Raw genomic sequence first — 26,067 nt, forward strand, 5'->3', positions numbered from 1 at the left:
GTGCATGTGCTACGAGACGGAGAAATCGAAAGAAAAAATTCATCCATCAGTCTCTCATATGGTTTAGTGAACACCTGACCCCCCGGTACTGATTTGCAGCTACAGTAACAACATCTATTCGTGAAATTGACAGGCGAGAACACTAACTTGTATTTAAGGTTTTTTTCCCTTTTCAGTGAAAGAAACGAGAACTGATGGGGGGAAGATGTTCGTTGAAAAGGCGACTTACTGTCACACTCATCCAGTGAAGAAAGAATGAGAAATACTTTAACTATTAAAAGTAACCAAATCTTGTCTCATCCGATGGAGGTTTTTTTTAACCATCTTCTATAGCCCCTCCAAATTGATATGCCTCCGCTGCCGTGCTCTGTCTGCTAATGCAGTGATGACCTCATCATCCAAGATGGGCCGCATTTACTGGAGGACGAGAAGACAGAGAACGAGATGTACTCAGAAAAAAACGACTTTGGCATACTTTACTCTTTTTTTGGATTTGTTCCCCCCTTTTCTCCCCAATTGTATCCGGTCAATTACCTCACTCTTCCGAGCCGTACCAGTCGCTGCCTCACCCCCTCTGCCAATCCAGGAGGGCTACAGACTACCACATGCCTCCTCTGATACATCTGGAGTCACCAGCCACTTGTTTTCCTTTGACAGTGAGGAGTTTCACCAGGGGGATGTAGCACGTGGGAGGATCACGCTATCCTCCCCCAGTTCCCCCTCCACCCTGAACAGGCGCCCCGACCGACCAGAGGAGGCGCTAGTGCAGTGACCAGGACACATACCCACATCTGGCTTCCCACCTGCAGACACGGCCAATTGTGTCTGTAGGGACACCCGACCAAGCTGGAGGTAACACAGGGACTCGAACCAGCGATCCCCATGTTGGGTAGGCAATGGAATAGACTGCTACACCACCAACTTTATGCTTAAGTTCATACTTCAAACATCATCCATCTCACATTTACTTCAACCCACACACACTCTACATAAGGATATTTAACTATTAATTGTCATTCTGACTTTGATCAACCCAAAGGTGTCCCTGTCTAGTTGATTACATTAGGAGAGGTCCCACGCAAATACTGGGCAGACATTGCACAAGTTGAGCCCAAATTTAACCCCAATATGGTGATGCCAACTCATTTTAGAGTCGGACCAAATTTCTGCATCATCGGGTGGTGTTTGACGTGCAGTTGAAGGGGGTCACATGCCCAATTAATTGCCCGAATGATCAACGATCTGGCTGTCAGATGATCCGATGCATTTCTGGCATGTCAGACATTTTGGTCGGCTGTCCTGAAGCCGACCAAAGGAGTCGGACCCTTTAGTCAACTGGTTAACGTAGTCGCCCACGGTGCGGGAAATCCGAGTTCGCGTCCTGGCTGTGACGGTCCGGCTAGGATGCCCCCCCCCCCCCAATTCACTACATTGGTGTCAGAAGTGGGATGGTGAGACCGTGAAGGACCGCGAGGCCATCGGAAGCGTTTCCCGAAGGAGGGGGGTAATGTAACGTACACGAATAAGTAGACACGTTAGCCCTTGGCTAACGGGTGGGACGCTTTAGTCGACTGGTTAACGTTGACGCCCGTGGTGCAGGAGACACGAGTTCGCACCCCGGCTGTGACGGTCTGGCCGGGGACGCCCTTATTGAAGGAAGGGGGCAGTGTAACGATCATGGATGAATAGGCTAGGTAGCCCTTGGCTAACGGGTCAGACCCTTTAGTCGTCTGGTTAACGTTGTCACCCGCAGTGCGGGCGATCCGAGTTCGCGGTCCGGCTGGGCTGTCCCCCGAATTCGCTACATTGGTGCGGTATCATGATATTCACAGAGGATTAGGGAATAGTCACAATCACAGAATTGAGACAGGTGTACTTTTAGGCCCCCTGTGAAGAAGGAACGACCATCCCTGAACCGGGGGGGCTAAGAGTATATCTGTCACCATCTTACAATTCTGTGATTGCAACCATTCCCAAATCCTCTGTGAATAGTACACATGGCCATTGAAACGCTAGTAAATGGTCACACCCACATTTGAAACCGATCGTTGGTTTCGGTCGTTATGCCACTGTAATGTTTATAAGGGTGGGGATACCTGCAGTCAGTTGAGACTGAAGAGGTTGTAATGAATGAAAGGTCACGTGTTTAACTTGACCCACTCACGGATGTACGTGCAGTGCGTGTGACGTATACAGGAAGTGAGAAGCGCATGTTATGAAGGTTGTATGTCGGATGAACGCTAGTAAAAGCTACACAGTTAAGAACCTACGAAGTCGGCTCTTTCTTGAATTATTCTTATGTCAGTAAGACAAGGCGTCTACGGACATTACATGGTGTCAGAATAGTCTGTGTATCGGAACACGAGCGGTCATGCCGAAGTTTAATCCGCCGAGTGAATTCAAGTTTGACTGCCCCGTTGAATGGCCGGAGTGGAGACAACGGTTTTCGCGCTTCATGCTCGCGACAAAGCTGGATAAAGACGACGGGGAGATTCAAGTGAGTTCGCTGATTTATGCAATGGGCAGCGAGGCTGAAAAGATATTCAGCTCGTTTGACTTCGCGGCGGAGGGTGATAAAGTGGACTATGATATCGTACTGAAAAAGTTCGACGGCTACTTTATTCCCCGCCGTAACATCATACATGAGAGGGCGTGCTTCTATCAACGTAGCCAGCAGCCAGGAGAGACAGCGGAGATGTACATCCGGACATTGTATGAGCTGTCTGAACACTGTGAGTTTGGGGACAAGAGGGATGAACATATCAGAGATCGTCTGGTAGTGGGCATAAAAGATAAGGTGCTCTCCCGTCAGTTCCAGCTCACAGCGGACCTTACTCTGGTGAAAGTCATTGAACAAGTGCGCCAGGCGGAGGCAATAACAAAGCAGCTCAGCCTCCAAGCTAACCAACCAGAGGCCCTGCTGGCTAACGTCAATGTTGTCCGATGGCGGGACGAACGCCAAAACAAAAAGGGCGGACAGCGTCATGGTGGCGGCAGTCCGGCAACCAACAAAGTAGATGAATGCGGGAGGTGCGGCAAGACGCAGCACACCGATGAGCGGAAGTGTCCTGCAACGAACAGTAAGAGCAACAAGTGTCATAAAAAGGGACATTGGGAGCGTGTATGTCACTCTAAAGCGGTGAGAGAAGTCACTGAAGAGGTTAAACAGCTGTACTTTCTGGGAGAAGTTGGCAAAGAGAGCAGTCAGGAAGATTGGACTGTTAGTTTAACAATAAGTGATGTACCAATAACCTTTAAAATTGACACGGGGGCTGACGCTACTGTTATCAACCAAGGGACATTTAAAAAGCTGAAGCCAAACATAAAACTGGGACCTCCTGACACATGCTTCATAAGCCCAGGTGGAAACATCAGCTGCATAGGACAGTTTCAAGCCACAACCAAATACAAGGAGAAACAATACTCCTTTCCAGTGTTTGTGATCAAGGGGAGAGGCAGCTGTCTGCTGAGTCGTCCAGAGGCAGTGGAGATGGGTCTAGTGAAGCGGATGAATGAGGTCAGTGGAGTTTTCGGTTCAAGTGGACTGCTGAAAACAGACCCAGTGAAAATAGCTCTGGTGGAGGGTGCCCAGCCATACGCGGTGCATACAGCCAGACGGATACCACTGCCACTTGTACCACTGGTTAAGAAAGAACTGCAGCGCATGGAAAATGAGGGCATTATTGAAAAAGTGACTCAGCCCACAGAATGGTGCGCCGCTATGGTGCCGGTGCTGAAACCGAACAAGAAAGAGGTTCGCTGCTGCGCTGACCTCAGGAGGCTGAATCGAGCGGTGAAACGTGAGAAATACGTGCTGCCCACTATGGAGGAAATAATGCCAAGGCTCGCAGGGTCAAAGTTCTTCACAACGTTGGATGCAGCAAGTGGGTTTTACCAGATCCCCTTGCATGAAGACAGCAGGGGGCTCACCACTTTCATCACCCCATTTGGGAGGTATGCTTTCTGCCGCCTTCCATTTGGTATAACGAGTGCTCCAGAGATTTTCCAGAGAAAGATGGCGGAAACTCTGACCGGGCTAGAGGGCACAGAGGTGTACATGGATGACATCCTTATACATGGAGAGACTGAGGAAATCCATGACCGGCGCCTAGCAGAGGCGCTGGGGGTCATTGAAACAGCAGGTCTCAAACTGAACCAAGCGAAATGCAAGTTCAAACAGAAACAAGTCCGCTTCCTTGGTCATATCATCAACGAGGCAGGCATCAGACCTGACCCGGACAAAGTGGCCGGAATAGAGAACTTTCCTCAGCCCCAGAACGTGACGGAACTCAAGAGGTTCCTCGGGATGGTGAACTATTTGGCAAAATACGTCCCAGAGCTGTCCACTGTAGGTCAGCCGCTTTATGGACTGCTTAAAGCAACGACAGAGTGGCTGTGGGGACCTGCACAGACCACAGCATTCCAAGACCTTAAAGCAGCACTCGCCACCGCCCCGGTACTCACCTTTTATGACGTCACTAAGGCTACGGTGGTGTCAGCAGATGCCAGCAGCTACGGGCTGGGGGGCGTTCTGCTCCAGCAGCACGGGGAACACTGGAAGCCCGTGGCCTACTGCTCCCGACGGCTGAGTGACGCAGAGACAAGGTACGCACAGATCGAGAAAGAGTGCTTAGCCAGCGTCTGGGCATGTGAAAGGTTCGAGAAGTACCTGTTTGGGCTTGACAATTTCAGACTTGTCACCGATCATAAACCACTAGTGCCTCTCATGAACAGCAAAGACTTGGATAATGTGCCCATTAGGTGCCAGAGACTGTTAATGAGGCTGATGCGTTTCAATGCAGTGGCTGAATACGCACCAGGCAAAACTTTAGCTGTGGCTGATGCACTCTCCAGAGGCCCAGAGCAGCGCTACGGAGATGGTGCTTCTCATGATGATGTTGCAGCGCACATTGATGCCATCGTGTGCCAGGTGCCTGCCACACCTCAAAGGATGCAGGAGATAAAACAGAGCACGGATGGGGATCTGCAGCTCCAGACAGTGTTGGGCTTCATCAGACACGGCTGGCCTGAGTATGTCGATAAAGTGCCGGAGACAGTCAGAGACTTTTATCAGGTGAGAGGGGAGTTATCTGCGGTAGATGGTTTAGTCATCAGAGGCAGTCGTATCGTCATTCCCACAGAGATGAGGGAGGTGATCTTAGACAGAATACACGACGGGCACCAGGGGATAGTTAAGTGCAGAGAGAGAGCTAGCCAGTCAGTGTGGTGGCCCAAAATGACAGAGCACATTACAACAAAGATACAGCAATGTCAATTCTGCAGAGAACACAAGAACACACAGAGAAAAGAGCCTTTAATGTCAAGTGAGCTCCCATCCAGACCATGGCAGAAAGTTGGCATAGACCTGTGTGAGTACAAAAAGCAAAACTACTTGATAGTGTCTGACTGTTATTCCAGGTTTTTGGAGATCCTAAATCTACCAACAACTACTAGCAGTCAGGTTGTAGCTAGGCTGAAGGCTACATTTGCACGTTTTGGTATCCCTGAAATTGTAGTTAGTGATAATGGGCCACAGCTAGTTTCAGAAGAGATGAGGAGGTTCAGTGAGGATTATGATTTCATCCATGTGACTTCAAGCCCACACTACCCCCAGAGTAATGGACAGGCAGAGAGGGCTGTTCAGATAGCCAAAAGCATATTAAGGCAGGAAGACCCTCTCCTCGCCCTGTTGACATACAGAGCTACAGCCTCTTCTTCCACTGGAGCCAGTCCAGCGGAATTGCTCATGGGTAGGAGACTCAGAACCACCTTACCCACATTGCAGCATAACCTGAAACCGGCCTGGCCTAAAGAGGAACTGATCAAAACCGCTGACGCCGCAGCCAAATCGAGGCAGGCTTTCTACTACAACCGCAGGAACGGCGTGCGGACACTGCGCCCACTGAACTCGGGTGACGCAGTACTCACCAAACTTGATGGACAGAAAACATGGACAATGCCAGCAGTTGTTCACAGTCAGAGCTCCACTCCCAGATCCTACATAGTGGAGACAGCTCAAGGTGAACATTACAGAAGGAACAGGCGCCACCTGTTGGCCACACCTAAAACACTCACCTTTGTCAGCAGGGATCCTGAACATGTCACTCCAGGGGAGAGTGGAAACACGGATGAGTCCCGAGCAGCAGAAATGCCAACTTCCACACCATATGTTACTCGCTCTGGCAGGGTGAGCAAGCCTGCAATCCGGCTGGATTTGTGAGGCGTATGGACTTGTGTACTGTGGGGGATTTTTTATTTTTTTTGTGAAAAGGGGGGTGATATACAGGTTAGAAAATCATCTTAGAGGGGGAGATGTAATGAATGAAAGGTCACGTGTTTAACTTGACCCACTCACGGATGTACGTGCAGTGCGTGTGACGTATACAGGAAGTGAGAAGCGCATGTTATGAAGGTTGTATGTCGGATGAACGCTAGTAAAAGCTACACAGTTAAGAACCTACGAAGTCGGCTCTTTCTTGAATTATTCTTATGTCAGTAAGACAAGGCGTCTACGGACATTACAGAGGTCACTTAGATGAGTGATGAAACCCTTCTCTCTCAACAAACGTTGTGTCCAGATGAACTAATTCAACTTTCTATGGAAACATAAAATGGCTTCTTTTTTCAGTTTTTATTAAACAGTGTTTTACTGAACAAACTAGGGATGGCTCTGTGTTTCTTAAAAAAAAAGTGTTGTGCTTACACCGCCCCGAGCTGCCTCCCCGGCACGTTCAAGCCGCTCCCCCAGCTCGGACGTGCCGGAAACATCCGAGCGCTCGGCTCGCGCTCTGAGGAGACGAGCGCTGCACTGCACCAGGTGTTTGCCATCATCCATCAGGCACACCTGTGGCAATCAGGCAGCCTTCTACAAGAAGCCTCCCAGAACGTCTCTCAGTGCTTCGACGTACTGAACCCTGCGGTGAAGTTCTGACAAGCCCTCCAGCGTTCTTGCTTTCTGTTTATTCCCCAGTGTCTTATCTTCGTGTCTCTGTTTCCTCCCAAGACTCTCCCTCCGCGATTTCCACGGCTCCCCGCGTCTCCCTCGTCCCCAGCGACCTTCACGTTTCTCCCCGGACCTCTCCTGCGATCTCCCCCCTTGTCCCTCTACCTGGACCCCTCCTTTCGGACTCGACTTCCCGGATCTCGGACCTGGACTTTCTCGGACAACCCCTCTTGGATCACGGACTGGACTTTCTCGCCAGGTGCACGCACATTTCTTCAACACCTCCTGGTCATTTACATACCGCACCACACATTGGCTAAAAACACTCACACATAGTTATACACGCAAACCACGGGACACCACACATAGTTTATTCACACATCCCACTAACAGAACGCCTTTTTTTCACCATACATTTCCCTCCCACAATAAAACCCCCCTTTTGTAGACTTAGAAGTCATCTCGTGTCTGTCTGTCTTGGGTTTCGCCACACGGGTCAGGTTCTGGTGCGCGAGCATAACAAAAAGTCTGTCAATACTGCTGCAACTGGCTGCAACCTACTACCTACCTACTACCTAAAAAAGTAAAATGTACTTAAAAGTAAATCAAAATAAATACTCTCTCAAATAAATAAAGCAAAACAAATATCCATTAAGGTGCAGTATTTAGAAAATCAACTGTACTTGAACTGTACTGGATCTTTAAGCTCTGGTTAATCTGTGTTTGCCAGAACTACGAGGCTGTGCTGTTCTAAATGACCAGCAATCACTCTGTTGTGGTGTGTGTGTGTGCATACTTAGTGGGGTGGCTGAACATACAGCATCTGGGCCTTTGCGAAACTTACTGGGGGAGGGGGGAACTCAAGAGTTTTAAATTAAATTCTGTACACACAAAATTTCGGCACATGCAATGTTTAAAACAACTCTGCATTCGTTCGGTACACATGCGTGCCGAACTGAGGGACCCATACCGAACATTTTCGGTACGAATACATGTACCATTACACACCTACTAGAGATCCAATGAAAATGTCACTATTAATGAATTAGTTCGAATACAGGAAACAGAAAATTAGAGCAGGCTGGTGAGGAAACAGGCACATCCTTCAGGGTTAATTATGAATTATAGTTTGGAATTATAAGGAGGCATGTTCAGGGAAAATAACCTTTGAAAGTCAACATATTTGGTCGGAGTTTATTTTGAAAATAATCTTATATCAGGACAAGTTGGTTTCATAAGATCCTATTCACTCAATATCTAAAATTTCCCTCAAAAATAAACGGGACCCCATTTAACCATATGTTTATCTTATTCATCAATGCATAATCTTATTATACATAGGAAGCTCAGAAATCAAGTAAAGATGCCATAGGTCAGGTTGAGGGAGAAGCAACTGGACCTTCAGGGCTTCAGGTGAGGTCTTAAAATGATACTGCAATTAAACATACGCTATCATAGATTAATTGTAAATTACCAACCTACATGTAATGTAACCATAGTCTACCTATTTTGACGTTAACTTAGTTGTAAGTTATTCTAACACAGGATGCAAAAGAATAATTTGCTAATGCTAAAGAAAGTTTGAATCAGTTTATCCCATTACCTTGTCTGAACCTTTTGAAACAGTATCATTTATGAGATTGTCTTCCAGCCCTCTTGATCTTATACCAACAAAGTTTTTACTAAAAGTAATGAAATCTGCCGGGCCCTGTTTGCTTTCTGTTTTTATCGGTACCTTGTCTAAGGGTTGTGTCCCTGATTATTTTGAAACTGCGTGTGTGCGCCCACTGTTAACAAAACCTGAGCTGGATCCCTCCCTCCCTCAAAACTATAGTCCAACTATTGTCCTTTTATATCAAACATTTTAGAAAAAATTGTGTCCAAACAACTTCTCTCTGCACTGAAAAATAACAAAACATTTCAAAGTTTCAATCTGGATTCCGGAAGTATCACAGCACAAAGACTGCCCAGATGCCCGGAAGTATCACAGCACATAGACTGCCCTGCTCCAGGTTACCAATGATCTTTTAATGGCTGATGATGGCTTTTGCTCAGTCGTTTTTAGTCGAGCCTTTGACATGATTGATCACAGCATCCCGTGAGACAGACTGAGGGGATATCTGGTACAGTTTTAGAATTGTTTTCATCTTAACTGTCGAATAGGAGATTCTGTGTGTCTATGAACAACTATGTCCCTTTGTTTTCTTTTGTTAAGTGTGGTGTGCCTCAGGCGTCGGTTTTGGGACCAAATTTATTTTCTTTATACATGCTTCCCCTTGGGCACATTATTCATAGACATGATGTCTCCTTTCATTGTCATGATAATGATATGCAGATGTACCATTATTATTATTATTAAGGTTGATAGAGACCAGGTTAAGTTTTGTTTTCTCTTTAGGAGACAGTCAGTGTGAGTGAGTATGATCCTGAAGCAAGTCAGTGTAGCAGTGTCATGGACACGAGGAGTAAGCCATACCAGCCTGATCCAAAATTCATACAGCAGCATGCAAAATGTTGTGGTTTCAGGCGAACTGGTGCAGTCAGTTTCCATGGCTTCACTACAGTCCAACACTGAAAATAATTCTTTGTTTCAAGTGTGTCAAAGCATACACCAAGAAAAAGACCACTTTGAGAAAAAAGAAAGGATGACCCTGCCTTCTGCACAAAGGGTTTCAATAATTAGGTAGCTTTAGTTGCCACCAAGCTAGCAAAGCACACTATCATGCAGTTACAATCAATGCACAGGAGCAAACTCCAATTCACACACAAATATCAAGTGCATGGGCTTAAATGAAGGAAGAGGGAAGAAATTGGAGAAAATGGGTGCTGTACAGCATCTTGCTAGAAATGGGAGTAGCATTTCAAAGGCTGAGGCAAATGAAGGGAATTTGTACCACCTTGTGAAGTTACTTGCAAATGATGACCCTGTTCTTTCCTCTTGGTACACCCATTGCCATGATTATGTCAATCTAAAATCAATACTTTGTAAGAGGCCTTGCAGCAACAATCAGGTCCTTACCAGCGGTTCAGTTTTCAGCTATGATGGATGGCATTTAGGATATACTGGGAAAAGAGCAAATTTCCATATATTTTAGATATGTGGACCAAGACATGGTGCCACATGAAGTCTTTGTGGGATTGTGATAGGTGCCAGGGACAACTGGTGAGCAGATAGACAAACTAGCTATTGATGTGCTCTTGAGATTGAATATTCCAATTTCAGGCTCATGAGGTCAGACGTATGATGGTGCTGCTAATATGGCTCAGGGACACAGGCAGTGTTGAAGCGAGAACAGCCACTGCCTCTGTATGTGCATTGTGGTGCACATTGTATTATAAGATTTAACCAACCAGACTTGCAGAGCTCAAAAAAGTTGAGAATGTTTTCCTTACAGGGCAAATGGGTGATGTCTTTCGACAGTATCCAGAGATAAATAGAGATAGTTTGAAGGTTCAGCTGCCAATGTTTCTCTCAAAGAATACCTTCATGTCAAGTAGTGAAGCTGCTGATATCCTAAGAGGAATGCAAATCGAGGTAAGTGGCTTATTTGATAAGGTTGAGAAGATTGTTTGGGTGTTGTTGGTTGTTCTTGTGGCCTCAGCTATAGCTGAACGAAACTTTAGTGCACTCAAAAGACTGAAAACTTGGTTAATATCTACCACGTCTCAGCAGTCTCTTAATAATGTAGCTGTATGCCATGTACGTACATCAAGAGGCCCTTGACCAATAAGATCTTAAAGATATTTGCCAACAGTTTTTATCAGTGAATGACTGATGTAAGCATCTGTTCGGATTGTTTAAAGAGACACCATGGATCATTCTGAGAAAAACACAGAAAACAAGGAATGCTACAGAATAGAAAAGGAAATGAAGTCATATACTGAAACTGGTAAGCCTACTAAATATAAAAATGTTGAAGTTAGATGCAAAACACAGAAATATTGTTTTATGTTGATAATTAAATACACATCTTAATGTAAATACAGATCTTATATGTTGATAAGCCATTCAGTTGTCAGCATTAAACAGTCCTGCTTTTTTGTTTTTTTGCAGTGGTCACACACCTTTTGCAGTTGGGGGGGGGGTGGACATGGGGGGTAGGAGGAAGGATGTTGTGTCCCTGCCAATGTTGAGACCAAACCTATACCCTGGAGTGTGAGTTAACGCAATGTACAAGATTCCTGAAATCGCAGTGTCTGTCTGACTTTAGGATGTCCATAAGAAGCCGTCTCCAATAGGCACAATTTTGACACAAATTTACTGAGAGTTAGTTGGTAATAAATGTGAAATTAATGACTACAAACCAAATAAACCAGCAAAACTAGGAAAAAATTATGATGTTACGAAATTCATAATCTAGTCACCATTTTAATTGTTGACATTTTATGTGGACACATGCTTTTAACTGAAAATAAATGGATTGTGTGGCCTTTCAGACTGTAGCCCTAAGTATTATTCAGCTTCCACTTTATTCAGAATGACTAGGTGCCTTCCTGTGTGGAGTTTGCATGTTCTCCCCATGCTCACACAGGTTTCCTCCAAAATCAAAAAGAACCCAAATAAAAACATGCAGAACGCTCTCCTGTCCTGTCCCTGACCACAACATGGATATACACCTGCAACTGGTCCCTGGCACCGAAGGAAAGAGCTGCCTACTGCTATTGGCTGCCACTGGAGCAGTTGGCAGCCAGGAGCAGGGATGGGAAAAATGCAGAAGGAACATTTCTTCAGCCACCACTCCCAGCATGTGCATCTGTGGTCTAGTGTGTAGCTGTAAAACGAATAAGGTCTCTTCTCTTCTCCAATACAAAATGGTCTGGGGTTTTAATACAATAATTCCAGTGCAATTCAAAATCCTGAGACCTGAGCATTTCAGCATCCCAAAGGACATCCAGACCAATGGAATCTTAATAAAGGAGGACACGCTTGCAGCAGAAGTGTACCAGTGCTGCACATTCCCACAAGCCTCTTATCAATGTCCTCCCTTTCTTCTTCTTTTTCCTTTATGTCTTCTTTTTTTCCCCACTTTTCTTATCTTCTCCTTTTATTTCCACTTGAGACTATTGAGCTGTTTGTGGAATGTAATGGTGTTGTGCCTGTTCTGATCTTGTTTAATGTTGAATGTGAGTTTGGGAGATGTGTCCTCTACAGGGCAGCACATAAAAGGACCACTACAGTCTGTCAGCAGTGAGGCTAAATGCAATTTACTTAACGTTCTATTTGGCAAGATTGAACCGGCAACCTGGTCTACAAGGGGGATTAAGGTACAGGGAAGTAGGCCTATTGCTCTGTCGATAATGTTTAGGTGGAGGGTCTCTGCACACCCTGGGGCAGAATGTGCTTAGTATACTCTAGTCAATGATACGGTTGTCTTTGAAACATGTACATGGTCTGGGGCTAGAGCCGTGACAGAAGGGAACCAATCTACAGCTTTTATATGTCCTATGTTTCCCTGCGGTTGGTTGGGCTTGTGTCCAGATATGCAATGTGTAATTTTGCACTGGGGCATGATGGGATATGTACTTTTACACCGTGTGCTCTTCTTCTGTTTGCTGGTCTGGGGATGAGGAGATCAGGGGAAATAAATAAATAAACAAACAACAATGGTATGTGAGTGTGTGGATGTGTTTGGGGTTTGTATATTTTGGGAGTTTGAGTGTGGAACAATATGAGGGCAATATTTCTTGATTTGATGGACTTTTTGTCCACCCCAGTGAAAATTTGTCTTTGGCTTTTCCCAAGGTACAGCAAAAGTAAATACAGTACACATAGCACAACACACCATTAAAAAAATACAAAATATTCAAACATACAATAGTGCAAATGGTCTGATAGCATTACATGGTTATATAAATAATTCCAGAGAGCAAATCTTATAAAATAACAAGTGTTCCCTGACGCAGTCATCATGTGCTCAATGCCCGTATGGTATAGAGGATAAAATACTTCTTGTAGCACTTCGGATCCCTTCCTCCCTCTCTCAAGATGGCAGCAATTACTTGATTTTTGAAAGCAGGGAAAACACTGACCCTTTGTGGATCTTATAGGCCAATTTCACTTCTTAATAATGATACCAAAAATGGAGCTGCCAGGGAAGAGGAAAAGAGGAAGGCCAAAGAGGAGGTTTATGGATGTGGTGAGGGAAGACATGTAGGTGGCTGGTGTGACAGAGGAAGATGCAGAAGAAATGGAAATGGATGATCCGCTGTGGCGACCACTAACGGGAGCAGAAGAAAGTAGTAGTAGTAGTAATCATACCAAAATTCTTTGTAAGGTACAAGCTAGTAGAAGACTAGAGGTACTCTTGCCAAAAATGGTTCATTCTGACCAGAATGGATTTGTCCAGGGAAGGGAAGACATTCACAATATTCGAAGAGTACTTAATATAGTTTTTGAATAATATAGCAGCACGGATAATGCTATTCTGTCACTGGATGCTGAGAAGGCCTTTGACAGAGTGGAGTGGTAGTATTTATTTGACATCCTACAAAGGTTTGGTATAGGGGGAACATTTCTTAGTTGGATCCGGCTCCTTTACGCTGACCCACATGATGTAATTTTAACTAATGGGCTTTTTTCGGCACCCTTTAAACTTCATCGGAGAACAAGATATGGTTGTCCCCTTTCTCTCCTGTTGTTTACCCTAGCCATTGAGCCACTTGCCATGGCAATTCGCAAAAATACCAGTATGATGGGAATAAAGATAGGAAATATAGAATATAGTATAGCCCTGTATGCAGATGATATAATTTTGTTCTGCTCCAACTTGAAACAGACTACCTAATTTACCTGACCTGATAAGCTCTTTTGGTGAATTTGCAGGCTAAAAAATAAATAATAGTAAATTTGAAATATTATTTATGAATGAAAATGAGAGATATAACACTCCGACTCATATGCCTATTATAGTCTCAGTAAGAAAATTATTCATTCATCATCAGCTACTTCTCAGCGGTTGGGTCATGGTGGCAGCAAGCTAAGTAGGGCACTCCAGACATCCCTCGCCCCAGCAATGCCCTCCAGCTCCTCCTGGGGGATCCCAAGGCATTCCCAGGCCACATGTAGTCCCTCCAGCAAGTTCTGGGTCTACCCCGGGATCTCCCCCCAGTTGGCCACGCCTGGTAAACCTCCAAAGGAAGGCACCCAGGAGGCATCCTAATCAGATGCCCGAACCACCTCAACTGGCTCCTTTCGACGCGAAGGAGCAGCGGCTCTACTCCGAGCTCCCTGCGGATGTCCGAGCTCCTCACCCTAAGGCTGAGCCAGACAACATACGGAGGAAACTATTTCAGCTGCTTGTATCCACAATATCACCCTTTTGATCAATACCCAAAGGTCATGACCGTAGGTGAGGGTTGGAATGAAGATGGACTGGTAAATTGAGAACTTTGCCTTCCGGCTCAGCTCCTTTCTTCACCACAATGGTCCGGTACAACGTCCACATTACTGCTGATGCTGCTCCCATTCCATCCTACCCTCACTTGTGAACAAGACCCCGAGATGCTTGAACTCCTTCACTTGAGGCAATAGCTCATTCCCAACCCGGAGGGAGTAAGCCACCTTTTTTCGGTAGAGAACCATGGCCTCAGACTTGGAGGTGCTGACTCTCATCCCAGCCATTTCACACTCAGCTGCAAACCACCCCAGTGTGCGCTGGAGGTCGCGTTCTGGTGAAGCCAACAAAACCACATCATCTGCAAAGAGCAGAGATGCAATTCTGAGGTTCCCAAAACGGACATACTCCTCACCTCGGCTGCACATTGAGATCCCATCCATGAATATCACAAACAGAATTGGAAACAAGGGACAATCAGAATCAGAATCAGAATACTTTATTCATCCCCAAAGGGAAATTGACAAACTTGGCGGAGTCTGACAACCACCGAAAATGTGTTTGACTTTGTGCTGAGAATGCGGACACAGCTCTCACTTTGGTGAGAGGATGGCTTGTAGAAACTGCCCCGGTACCCCATACTCCTGCAGTAACTCCCATGCCCCCCTCAGCACTTCCGCAACGGTTAAGAGCTGGTCTGTTGTTCCATGGCCAGGACGGAATCCACATTGTTCCTCCTAGATCCGAGGTTCGACAATCAGTCAGAGCCTCCTTTCCAGCACCCTAGAGTAGACTTTACCAGGGAGGCTGAGCAATGTGATGCCCCTATAATTGGAGCAAACCCTCCGGTCCCCCTTTTTAAATATAGGAACCACCACCCCAGTTTGGTACTCCACAGGTATTGTCCACGACTTCCACATGACACTGAAGAGGCGTGTCAGCAAAGACAGCCCGACCATGTCCAGAGCCTTCAGCATCTCAGGGTGACTCTCATCCACACCAGGTGCTTTGCCACCGAGGAGCTTTTTAACTACCTCAGAGACCTCTGCCAGGGATATGGGTGGGGCTTTTCCCAAATCGTCTGACTCTACCTCCTCCATTGAGGACATATTAGCTGGGTTCAGGAGCTCCTTAAAGTGTTCTTTCCACCACTTGACAACATCCCCAGTCCGGGTCAACAGTTCCCCTCCCCGGCTGAACACAGCCTAAGTCAAGCCCTGCTCCCCCTTCCTGAGAGCCAGATGGTTTGCCAGAACTTCCTTGAGGCCAACCGAAAGTCCTCCTCCATAGCCTTGCCAAACTCCTCCCACACCCGAGTTTTTGCTTCCATGACAGCTAAAGCGGCGGCCCTTCTGGCCTCCCTGTACCTCTCTGCTGCTTCAGGAGACCCGTGGGCCAACCAAGTCCGAAAGGCCTCCTTCTTCAGCCTGATGGATTCCCTCACCACCGGTGTCCACCAGCGGGTTTTTAGGTTGCCACCTTGACAGGCATCGATGACCTTATGACCACAGCTCCTGCCTGCCACATCTCCAATAGAGGCTTTGAACATGACCCACTCAGACTCCATGTACCCAGCCTCCCTCGGGATACACGAGAACTTCTTCCAGAGGTGGGAGTTGAAGACCTCATGGACAGGGGCCTCCATCAGACGTTCCCAGTTCCCCCTCACTACACGTTTGGGTTTGCCAGGTCTGTCCAGCAGCCTTCCCTGCCATCTGATCCAACTCACCACAAAGTGGTGATCAGTTGACAGCTCTGCTCCTCTCTTCACCTGAGTGTCCAAAACATATATGGCTGTAGATCTGATGATATGACCACAAAGTCTATCACTGATCTTTGGCCTAAGGTGTTCTGGCACCAAGTACACTTCTGAACTACCTTATGTTCGAACATGGTGTTTGTTATAGCCAATCCATGACTCACACAGAAGTCCAATAGCAAGGCATCGCTCGGGTTCAGATTAGGGAGGCTGTTCCTCCGAATCACACCCCTCCAGGTTTCTCCGTCATTGCCCACGTGAGCATTCTTTCTTTTCTCTTTCTTTTTTTTAACAACAATATTATTTGAGTTTGTTCATTGTTGTTTATTCATCATCATCTATGCTGTATTTTTGTACACATATACACCTTGTTCTATGTTCCTTTTTCTAAAACAAAATAATTCAATAAAGAAATGTTTATAAAATAAAGGACTTCCTGTAAATGTTCCAGCTGGCCCTTGGGACCCTGGATCGATGGCCAGATGGGAGTAGCTCATACTCTGAGTGTAGTGGGTGTGAGGTATCTACAGTTATATATTTAGCCTTCCTGTGTACATAACTGTCGAATATATTGCAAAGTTCTTTTTGTGACCTGCTGATCTCCTTCTCTGCAGAGTTAACAGTTTTGGAGAGCTCGTTTTTGCTCTTTACATTCAAGTTCCTGTACCAAGTTGTCATTTTAAATGATAAAATGCTTACAACCAGGCTCCTGTATGCCATTTCAAGTATGTGTTGGCTAACACAAAAGCTCCTCAGCTTCCTGATTAAAAAACAATCGTTAACTGGCTCTCTTAAAAATGCTCTCTGCATTCTCATTAAAAGTTAGGGCCTGATCAATAATTGTGCCGAAGTACTTAAAATGTTCTACTTCTTCTACAGGCAGGTTATTGAGTATGACAGGGAGGATGTTACTGGTTCCACTTGGTTTTGTTTGTATTATAATTGTAAGTTATTTTGTTTTGGCCACATTTATTTCCAGTTTACTTGCCTGACACTATTCCTGCAGTGCTGTGACCTGGCTGAAGTAAGCCTCCTCATATATGGCATTGTCTTCTGGGAGAAGACCGACAAGGGCCATATCATCAGCATATCTGAACAGTTTGACATTACTACTGTGAACAGTCATTTAATTTGTGTAAATGGAAAACAGCAGTGGTGACAGCACACAGACTTGTGGTGCCCCAGTGTTTAAAACAAGCTCATCTGAGTAGACACTGTTCATCAAAACTCTCTCAGGGCAGTCAGTTAGAAAGCTTCTAATCCAATGAACGAGACCAGCATTCACATTTATCTTAATAAGTCGTTCTAAGAGTATCAATTTGCAAAGTGGTAAAAGCAGAGCTAAAATCAATGAAAAGAACATGAGCAAATGATTTTGGTTGTTGTAGGTGTCTAACTATTTGGTAAACTATAGTGAGATCGCATCCTCTTTCCCTCTGTTGTAATTTGTAAGTAAATTGTAGGGGCTCGAGTTGATTCCCGACATAGGACTTAGGATGGGTGTTGACTGCTCTCCCCATACACTTAGCTAAAAGTGAAGTGAGTGTGACTGGTCTAAAATCTTTAAAATGTTTTTCCAGAGACTTTAGGCACAGGCCTTATTGTGGATTTTTTCAATGAGTTTGGAAAAATACAACCATTAAGCAGAGTCTGAAACACCTGAGTGACAGCCCCTTTAAGGTGGTTAGAGCATACTTTAAGCACCCTTCCTCTTAGACTGTCAGGCCAAGAGGCTTCGTTGGGTCTGATTTTGGAGAGACACATGGCTATTTCTCTCTCAGATAGCTGAATAGGTTCATAGTGACCTATCTGATTGCAGCTAGTACTGCAGCCTATTCTTGGGTCTCTCACATCATACCTTCCATATTAGATGTTTAGGTCATAAGCAAATTCACCACAGTCTACAGTATTCACACTTTGCTTTTTCCTTTCCCTGCCCATCATTGAATTGAGCCCCACCCATGCTTGCTTTGCATTGCCTGGACAGAATCTTTGCTCAACATTATTCTTAAAATTACATCTAAACTCCTCTTTTTCCTTTACTGAGTCCATTTCACCTTTCAAAAGTGCAACCCTTTTCTCATTTAAACACACTTTAAAAAATATTTTGAGAGCGATGGTTTGTTATTGCTGAAAACCTTAACTGTCTTAGTTGCGATAACCATGCACTCGCACAACTTAATATAGCATGTGATTGTATCCATCAGTTTGTATGGATCAGAGCATGCATAAAAAAAAACTAAAAAAAACATGTGCCAATCTGTGGCCTCAAAGCAGTCCTTAAGTGCCTCCTCTCCATCATCAGACCATTGCTGTACAAGTTTTCAAGAGTGGTTTATCCACTGTTTCAATCGCATCAAGAAGGACTGTGGGGTGAGAATCATAGTTGGCTCATAGGGGCCCTGATTTGAGGGAAGCGGGTTTGAAATTGTAAAATATGAAAATGCCTGTTCTTTTGTGGTTGTGCTGTTGTGTTACATCCCTGTCCTAATAAAATATTGTAAAAAAAAAAAAAGTGGTTTATCACGCTTGACTTTCTGCCTATATGTTGGGAGGCGATGGATAACATTATGATAAGACCTTCAGAAGGGAGGCCGGCTAACTGCCTTGTATGCGTCTGGAATGTTGCCGAAGCACTGGTACAGAATGCGAGTGGAGTGAGTGGGCGTGGTTACATAATGCTGCAGAATAGGAAGGTGAGGTGACAGGTTGTATGTGTTAAAGTCCCTCAGCGCAAATACCAGTTGATCTGCCGATCAGGAAAGCGCAGCACTGAAGCTGTCAGTTATGGTTCTGTGGATTCCTTATTATTCGGCCCTGGAACATAGACAAGAATTATGGTGAGTTGTCCAAACTCCTGCGGAAGGTAAAATGGTCTGAGAGATACACAGTAGCTCATAGTCTCTGGTGCACACTTTTTCATGCACTTTGAATTGTGTAGGCCAAGTATTGTCAATACAGATAAAGAGACCTCTGCCAATGGATTTGTGAGATGAAGTACCCTCAATGTCAAGTCTTGCACTGTCCTCATGTAGCCATGTCTTAGTAAAACAGATCAGGTTAGTCCTTCGAAATCCACATCAAGTCTGAGTCACACTCTGATCTCGTCCTGTTTATTATTCAGTGACATTTGACAGAGTAATAACGAGGAGCGAGTGTCTGCTTCCCCGTCTTCTCAACCTCTTTCAGACTCCCAGCTTTGAGCCTCTTTCCTTTTCATTTGAGTTTTGTTTTGAATTTGCCCCAGGCTTTTGCATAAGAGGCAAGTAGTTTAGGGTTAAAGTCCAGAGTGTTTGATTTGTCTCAGAGGGCAAGAAGAAATTCCCTTGAGTGGAGGAACTTGCAGGTACTCACTGACTCCATTGTTCCGGATTATTGCAAAATTTTCGTGTATGAATGCGATCAGGATGGACATGATCACCACTGCTATTGAGTAGTCTGTTTTCATATTGCACCATATACAGGCATAGAAAAGACAAATATTAACACTGCAATTGACGGTGAAAAATCAACAAAGAAACAGATACAGAAGCAAAGGGACACTAGCCATGCTGAGCCCACATGTATGGCCCCTATCTCTTGTTATATTTTTATATACGTATGTTATGAGCACATTTCAACTACTTTCTGGTGTTTTAAGTCAGCTATTATTTTAAAGGGCATATGTCTTTTCCTACTTCAGTTTTCTTTTTTCCTTTCCATCTTCTCTACTTTGCATCTTTCTTCTCATCTCTTCCCTATTTCCATGGATCCATCTTCTGTTTTTCTGTCTTTCTCTTTCCTTCTTTTTCTTTCCCCCATCTCTCTCAAGAACAACTTATCTTTCTGATAGATACCTTTATGTCCTTGCAATTTTCTTTATTGCCTTCTCTCATCTTTCCTCTTTCTTTGCACTCCCTTTCTGTAGTTATTCTTGAAAATATCACTTGTTAGATGGAGATACCACCATATGAGCCAACACTGAGCAGTTCAATAGTTCAAGCTACACACAGCAGTACCGTTAGTACAACAATTAAATGTACCAGATTAGCTTGCCTCTATTTGCCAGCTCTGAGTGCTGTAACCCCAGCGGTAGTATGACTACATTAGATGGAACAGTGTGACTTATTAATGGTGCAAACAAAGAGAGGTGTAATCGTGTGGCCCTATCTCTCTGTCTCTGCTGTGGACTGATGTAGAGATGAGCTCCCGTCTGAGTCCCTGAGATAATGGCCTGAGCTGAGAGAGAGCGAGAGAATGCACAGGTTTCCATTGCAATTTTGTGCAAAATAAAGGTGATTTTTTTTAAAATCCAAGAAACACAATTATGAATGGTCTGTGTTTCCACTGAGTGATGTTATGTGATTAATGCTGGGTTTACTCCTCATGATATGGCGACAGATCTCCAAGACCTGATAAGTGTTAGCATGGTGATTTCCATTGCATAAACCACAATAGCTGTGTTAGCATTTAACCGAAGGTGATGGGGGCATGTGATGCACACAATGAAAGAAATGCAAACCCCTTATATCTGGCCGTGGCCACATATCAGAGATTTATGGGAGGTCATTGCCCAAAATGAATTTAGAGAGGTCCCATGGATCCAAAACTTCAGGATGACCTGCTTAACATTTGATGAGTTATGCAGCAGTAGCACCCCTCGTGGTGCCTGGTGTATCGTGCCCGAGGGAGCCAGTTCAAACTGAGAAGCGCATAGCCATCACTCTTTATAAAATGGCTACCTTGAGTTAAATGTGAAAAATGTGTTTCCACCCCCCCTTTTTTTCTCCCCATTTGTATCTGGCCAATTACCACATTCTTCTGAGCCATCCCAGTTGCTGCCCCACCCCCTCTGCCAATCTGGGGAGGGCTGCAGACTACCACGTGCCTCCTCTGATACATGTGGAGTCACCAGCCGCTTCTTTTCACCTGACAGTGAGGAGTTTCGCCAGGGGGGTGTAGCACGTTGGGAGGATCACGTTATTCCCTCCAGTTCCCCCTCCCCTCAAAACAGGTACCTCGACTGACCAGGGGAGGCACTAGTGCAGCAACCAGGACACATACCCACATCCGGCTTCCCACCCGCAGACATGGCCAATTGTGTCTGTAGGGATGCCCAACCAAGCCGGAGGTAACATGGGGATTTGAACTGGCGATCCCCATGTTGGTAGGCAATGGAATAGACCACTATGCTACCCGGATGCCTTTACATTTAAATTTTGTGAAATATTGCTTTGTCGAATCATCTGAAAAACCACCTCATGTGAGCGTATAAACTTTTCTGCAATATTTGAGAGCGTTTTTGAAATTCACGTGTTTTCATTACTCATTTTTTAGCTCGCAATTTCAAATTATGCATTAAACAGGTTAATGGAAACCTGCCTAGAGAGAGAGAAAGAGAAGAGGAAAGTACAATACTATATGTGATGTTTGTGGCTTATGTGGCGAGCTCTGTGCCTTTGCATCCAGATCAACAGAACAGGACTTTTATCACACAAACAGCAAACCAGATGCTTCACCCCTCACCCTGGTGCTCATTATGTGGACAAATAAACCAGAGTTCTGATGACACTTTTCCCATTTTACATATGAAGATACATTTTAAATAAAAATAAACCATTCCAATGATTTATCAGTCTCATTACCTTTTGTGGGGTAAGACACATATAGGAAAGGATTACCAAGGTAGATTACCAAGTGAAAAGCAGAACATATAGCAGTGACGAAATAACAGGGATATACAGAATTTGTAATTCATAATCAAATATTTTTTTTTTATTTGCATCCATCCATCCATTGTCTTAACTGCTTATCCTGCTCTCAGGGTCGTGGGGATGCTGGAGCCTATTCCAGCAGGCATTGGGCGGCGGGCGGGAGACCCCCAATTCTTGAGTCTTCTTCTTCTTCTTTCGGCTGCTCCCATTACGGGTTGCCACAGCAGATCATGTTTCCACCTCTTCCTGTCCTCTGCATCCTCCTCTGTCATGCCAGCTATGTACCTGCATGTCCTCCCTCACCACATCCATAAACCTCCTCTTTGGCCTTCCCCTTTTTTCTCTTGCCTGGCAGATCCATCTGCAGCATCCTTCTCCCAATATACCCTGCACTCTCTTCTTCACCTCTCTGCTACACTCCCTATTACTTTCATCATTGAACCCAAATATTTAAACCCATAAACCTTCATCACCTCTACTCCTTGCATCCTTACCGTTCTGCTGTCCTCCCTCTCATTCACACACGTGTATTCCATCTTGCTTCTACTGACTTTCATTCCTCTACTCTACAGTCTCTCCTCAACCTGCACCCTACTCTCGCTACAGATCAATGTCATCCACAAACATCATAGTCCACATAGACTCTTGCCTGATTTTGTCCATGAAACTGTCTACCACCATTGCAAACAAGAAAAGGCTCAGAGCCAATCCTTGATGTAATACCACCTCCACCTTTAACCCATCTGTCATTCCAACCACATACCTCACCACTGTCACTCTGCCCTCATACATATATCCTGCACCACTCTTACATACTTCTTTGCCACTCCCGACTTCCTCATACAATACCACACCTCCTCTCTCAGCACCCTGTCATATGCTTTCTCTAAATCCACAAAAAGACAGTGTAACTCCTTTGGGCCTTCTCTACACTTCTGCATCAACGTTCTCAAACATCTTATCTGTGGTGCTCTTTCCAGGCATGAAACCATACAGCTGCTCGTTAATCATCACCTCTCCTTTTAATATAGCTTCCACTACTCCTTCCCTTATCTTCACACTGATCAACTTTATACCTCTGTAGTTACTGCAGCTCTTCACATCACCTTTATTCTTGAAAATCGGTACCAGTACACTTCTTCTCCACCCCTCAGGCATCCCCTCACTTTCCAAGGTTGTGTTAAACAATCTAGTTAAAAACTCCACTGCCATCTCTCCTAAACACCTTCATGCCTCCACAAGCAATTCTCAATTCTTGAGTAACATGTATAAATAGCTAAATACATATGCCTATAGGGATGTGTTACTCCTCAGCTGACTAGTTCAATTCAATGGCTTTTGGAAGTATCGGTCTGGGAGTTAATTAGCCATAGTGTCAGCTTTATTACCAAAAACATTATGCTGCTGGATGTTAATGCAGGCAGAAGTAACTCTTGTTTTGTTTCAATATTTGTTCCAGTGCTATCATAAAGATTTATTTGGGCATTTGGAAGCTTCTCCCTGAAGTTGATTCTAATTTTTTAGCCTTGTTTTTTTTCTTCATTTTGCCAGCTGCTCCTCTGTGTAAACCTGTGATGTACTATAGACTAACTCATGCTTACAGCACAATACAATCAGTCCATTAATGTCAGCGCAGCGTGCGGTGGGAAACTTGGGGGAAAGTGAACTGTACAAAAGTAGCATCAGCAGCTGAGGAAACAGCAGTAGACCGTAAATAGGAGAGCAAAATGAACTTATAACCACCCTCACTTTCTCTATACAACCAGCTGGCTGCCTGACCAGACTACCAGCAAGGGGCTTTTTTACTCATTCTCTGTATTGATCATGAGTAGCATACTACTGCCTACACATTGATTGGCCAGCCAGGAAAGTATCCGCTGAATTAGTCAGTCTGTCTATATTTAAAAAAAAGTGTGTATATATGTGCGGCACGGTGGCACAGTGGTTAGCGCGGTCGCCTCACAGCAAGAAGGTCTTGGGTTTGAGCTCCGGGGTAGTACAACCTTGGGGGTCGTCCCAGGTCGTCCTCTGTGTGGAGTTTGCATTTTCTCCCCGTGTCTGCGTGGATTTCCAATGGGGGCTCCCGTTTCCTCCCACAGTCCAAAGACATGTAGGTCAGGTGAATCGGCCATACTAAATTGTCCCTAGCTATGAATGTGTGTGTGTGTGTGTGTGTGTGTCGGCCCTGTGTGATGGCCTGGTGGCCTGTCCAGGGGGTCTCCCTGCCTGCTGCCCAATGACTGCTGTGATAGGCTCCAGCATCCCTGCGACCCTGAGAGCAGGATAAGTGGTTCAGATAATGGATGGATGGATGTATATTTGCTGGAATATCTGTTTATTTTATTTTGTTACATACATGTACAAAATATGCAAGTATATCTACATGTATATACAGATATTCAGATTAGATAGATAGATATTCAGATTAGATAGATAGATAGATAGATAGATAGATAGATAGATAGATAGATAGATAGATAGATAGATAGATAGATAGATAGATAGATAGATAGATAGATAGATAGATAGATAGATAGAGACTTACAAGGTTTGAGTGTATGTTTTTGTGCATGCATGTGTGTTTTCAGGCATTTATGTATGTGTTTTTTTTTTGTGTGTGTGTGTGTGTGTGTGTGTGTGTGTGTGTGTGTATACCTCCTCTTCTGTTAAGCTTGGCATATCCTGGTGCATATCCATTGGCGAAGACGGAGGAGCTGGTGAAAGCTGTGTGAGGAAGAGGAGACGCCAGAGCCTCATCACATTTCTCTGCAGAGAGACAGAGGAGAAAGTGTGTGTGGGGGGGGGGAGAATCAGAGAGAACGTATAGAAATTAAGAACAAGTGATAGGGGACGGCGTGACAGGCGGCAGGTTCAGAGAATAAACGACAGGAAGATAAAGAACGAGGGAAGGATAAAAGCAGGAGGTAGGATAGCAGGGGGGGGGGGCGATTAGCAGTTAACACTTTCATTAATATTCAAGTCCATTGTGTAGTTATGACCACACTTTCACACTTTCACTTGCAGGGTGGAAAACAGCAGGGGCAATCCAACCAATCAATGAGCCACACCTGTGCCTAATTAGCCTCCTCCCGTATGTATTGTTCTCATGGAGGAGTTGAGCTGCACCGATACGCCACTATAAATGGAAGAAGCACGAGGATACAGGCTGTACAGCCAAAGATGGCAACCCCAAGAGGGGGGACTTCCTTTTATAGAAGAAACACAGTCTCTGCTGAGACAAATTTTGTTGGCACAAAAATAAAAATTTAGGCACATGCAAGTACCGTGGAAGCTCCTTTCCAAGTTTCCCTCCGTCACGAGACTGCCATTTTACAATACAAACCACTGTTCAAAAGGCAGTCGGGACATGATTCCCCCCTCCATTTCAGAGGGAACTTTGTCTTTGGAAGGAAAAAAAAAAGAAAAAGAAAAGCATTGCTGAACCCAAATGATGACATCCACTGCGCCTGTCACCGGAAATGTTGACAGGCGAGAATTGATGCAGAAATGTCAAAAACACGGCCGTGGTTGATGATTCAAGAAGGCGGCTTCAAGGTCAAGCGCCAAAGTAATGTGGGCTTGAAAGTTTCAGCACACTCCCTTAACAGTCCTGTGCAGAGGGAAATTGATTGGAAGTTAAAGGTTGGCCTAATGTTTTTTTTCAGAAACCCAAAGAACTTATCCAAGTTTGCTCAGACTTTCAGCGCCGTACAGGAGACGATGTGGGGAGAATCGTGACCGCGCACATGTTCCTGGGTTTTCTTAAATGAAAACTATCACTATTTTTGGACACGCTCCCCCCCCCCCCCCCGTCAGGACAATAGGCCTATGTGGACAGACACACTAAGGCAGATGGTGGTTAGTGAAAGTGTGACACCTAGCCTTACAACTGACAATTGAATCAGGAATCAGGAACACTATTTGTCATTTTATTTCATGAAATGAAACAAAATATCATTTCCCCCAGCCCACAGCGGGCAACACAAAGACAAAAACACATATCCAAAAACTACAAGAACACATATACACAAACTACAAAAAAAAAATAAAAAATCACTGTCCAAGAGAGCGAACACCAGCCAATATGACTGTAGGAACTGCCAGTCTGCATGGGCTGGCAGTTAGCTTAGCCTGCCCCGCTTCCGCATCCTGTCAGACCGCCCTTGGTGTTTCCTCTTCGAGCTCAGCTCCAGGCAGGGCCATGGTCCCTTGGCCCACAGTACGCAGCAGACCAAGCTCCTACAGCCAATCCAGCGCCAGCTCTCCCAGCCATCAAATGAAGACAAACTTAGATGTGGACAAAGACACTGCATGGACGGTACTGGGTGAGGCCGCTGC

General features: G+C 45.0%; 1 protein-coding gene across 1 annotated transcript in view; it reads right to left on the minus strand.

Moving 5' to 3' along the window:
• The window catches only part of cntnap2a (contactin associated protein 2a), a gene marked incomplete at its 5' end in the record, with an annotated part of 429,422 nt that extends 404,920 nt beyond the window's left edge, over positions 1 to 24,502 (minus strand). The window contains one exon of the mRNA XM_056299196.1: positions 24,385 to 24,502. Coding sequence (XP_056155171.1) covers positions 24,385 to 24,502 — 118 coding nt within the window. The remainder of the gene's footprint in view (positions 1 to 24,384) is intronic.
• Positions 24,503 to 26,067: the final 1,565 nt, after the last annotated feature.

Source organism: Lampris incognitus, chromosome 19 (assembly GCF_029633865.1).
Source record: "Lampris incognitus isolate fLamInc1 chromosome 19, fLamInc1.hap2, whole genome shotgun sequence".
NCBI classification, from domain to species: Eukaryota; Metazoa; Chordata; class Actinopteri; order Lampriformes; family Lampridae; genus Lampris; species Lampris incognitus.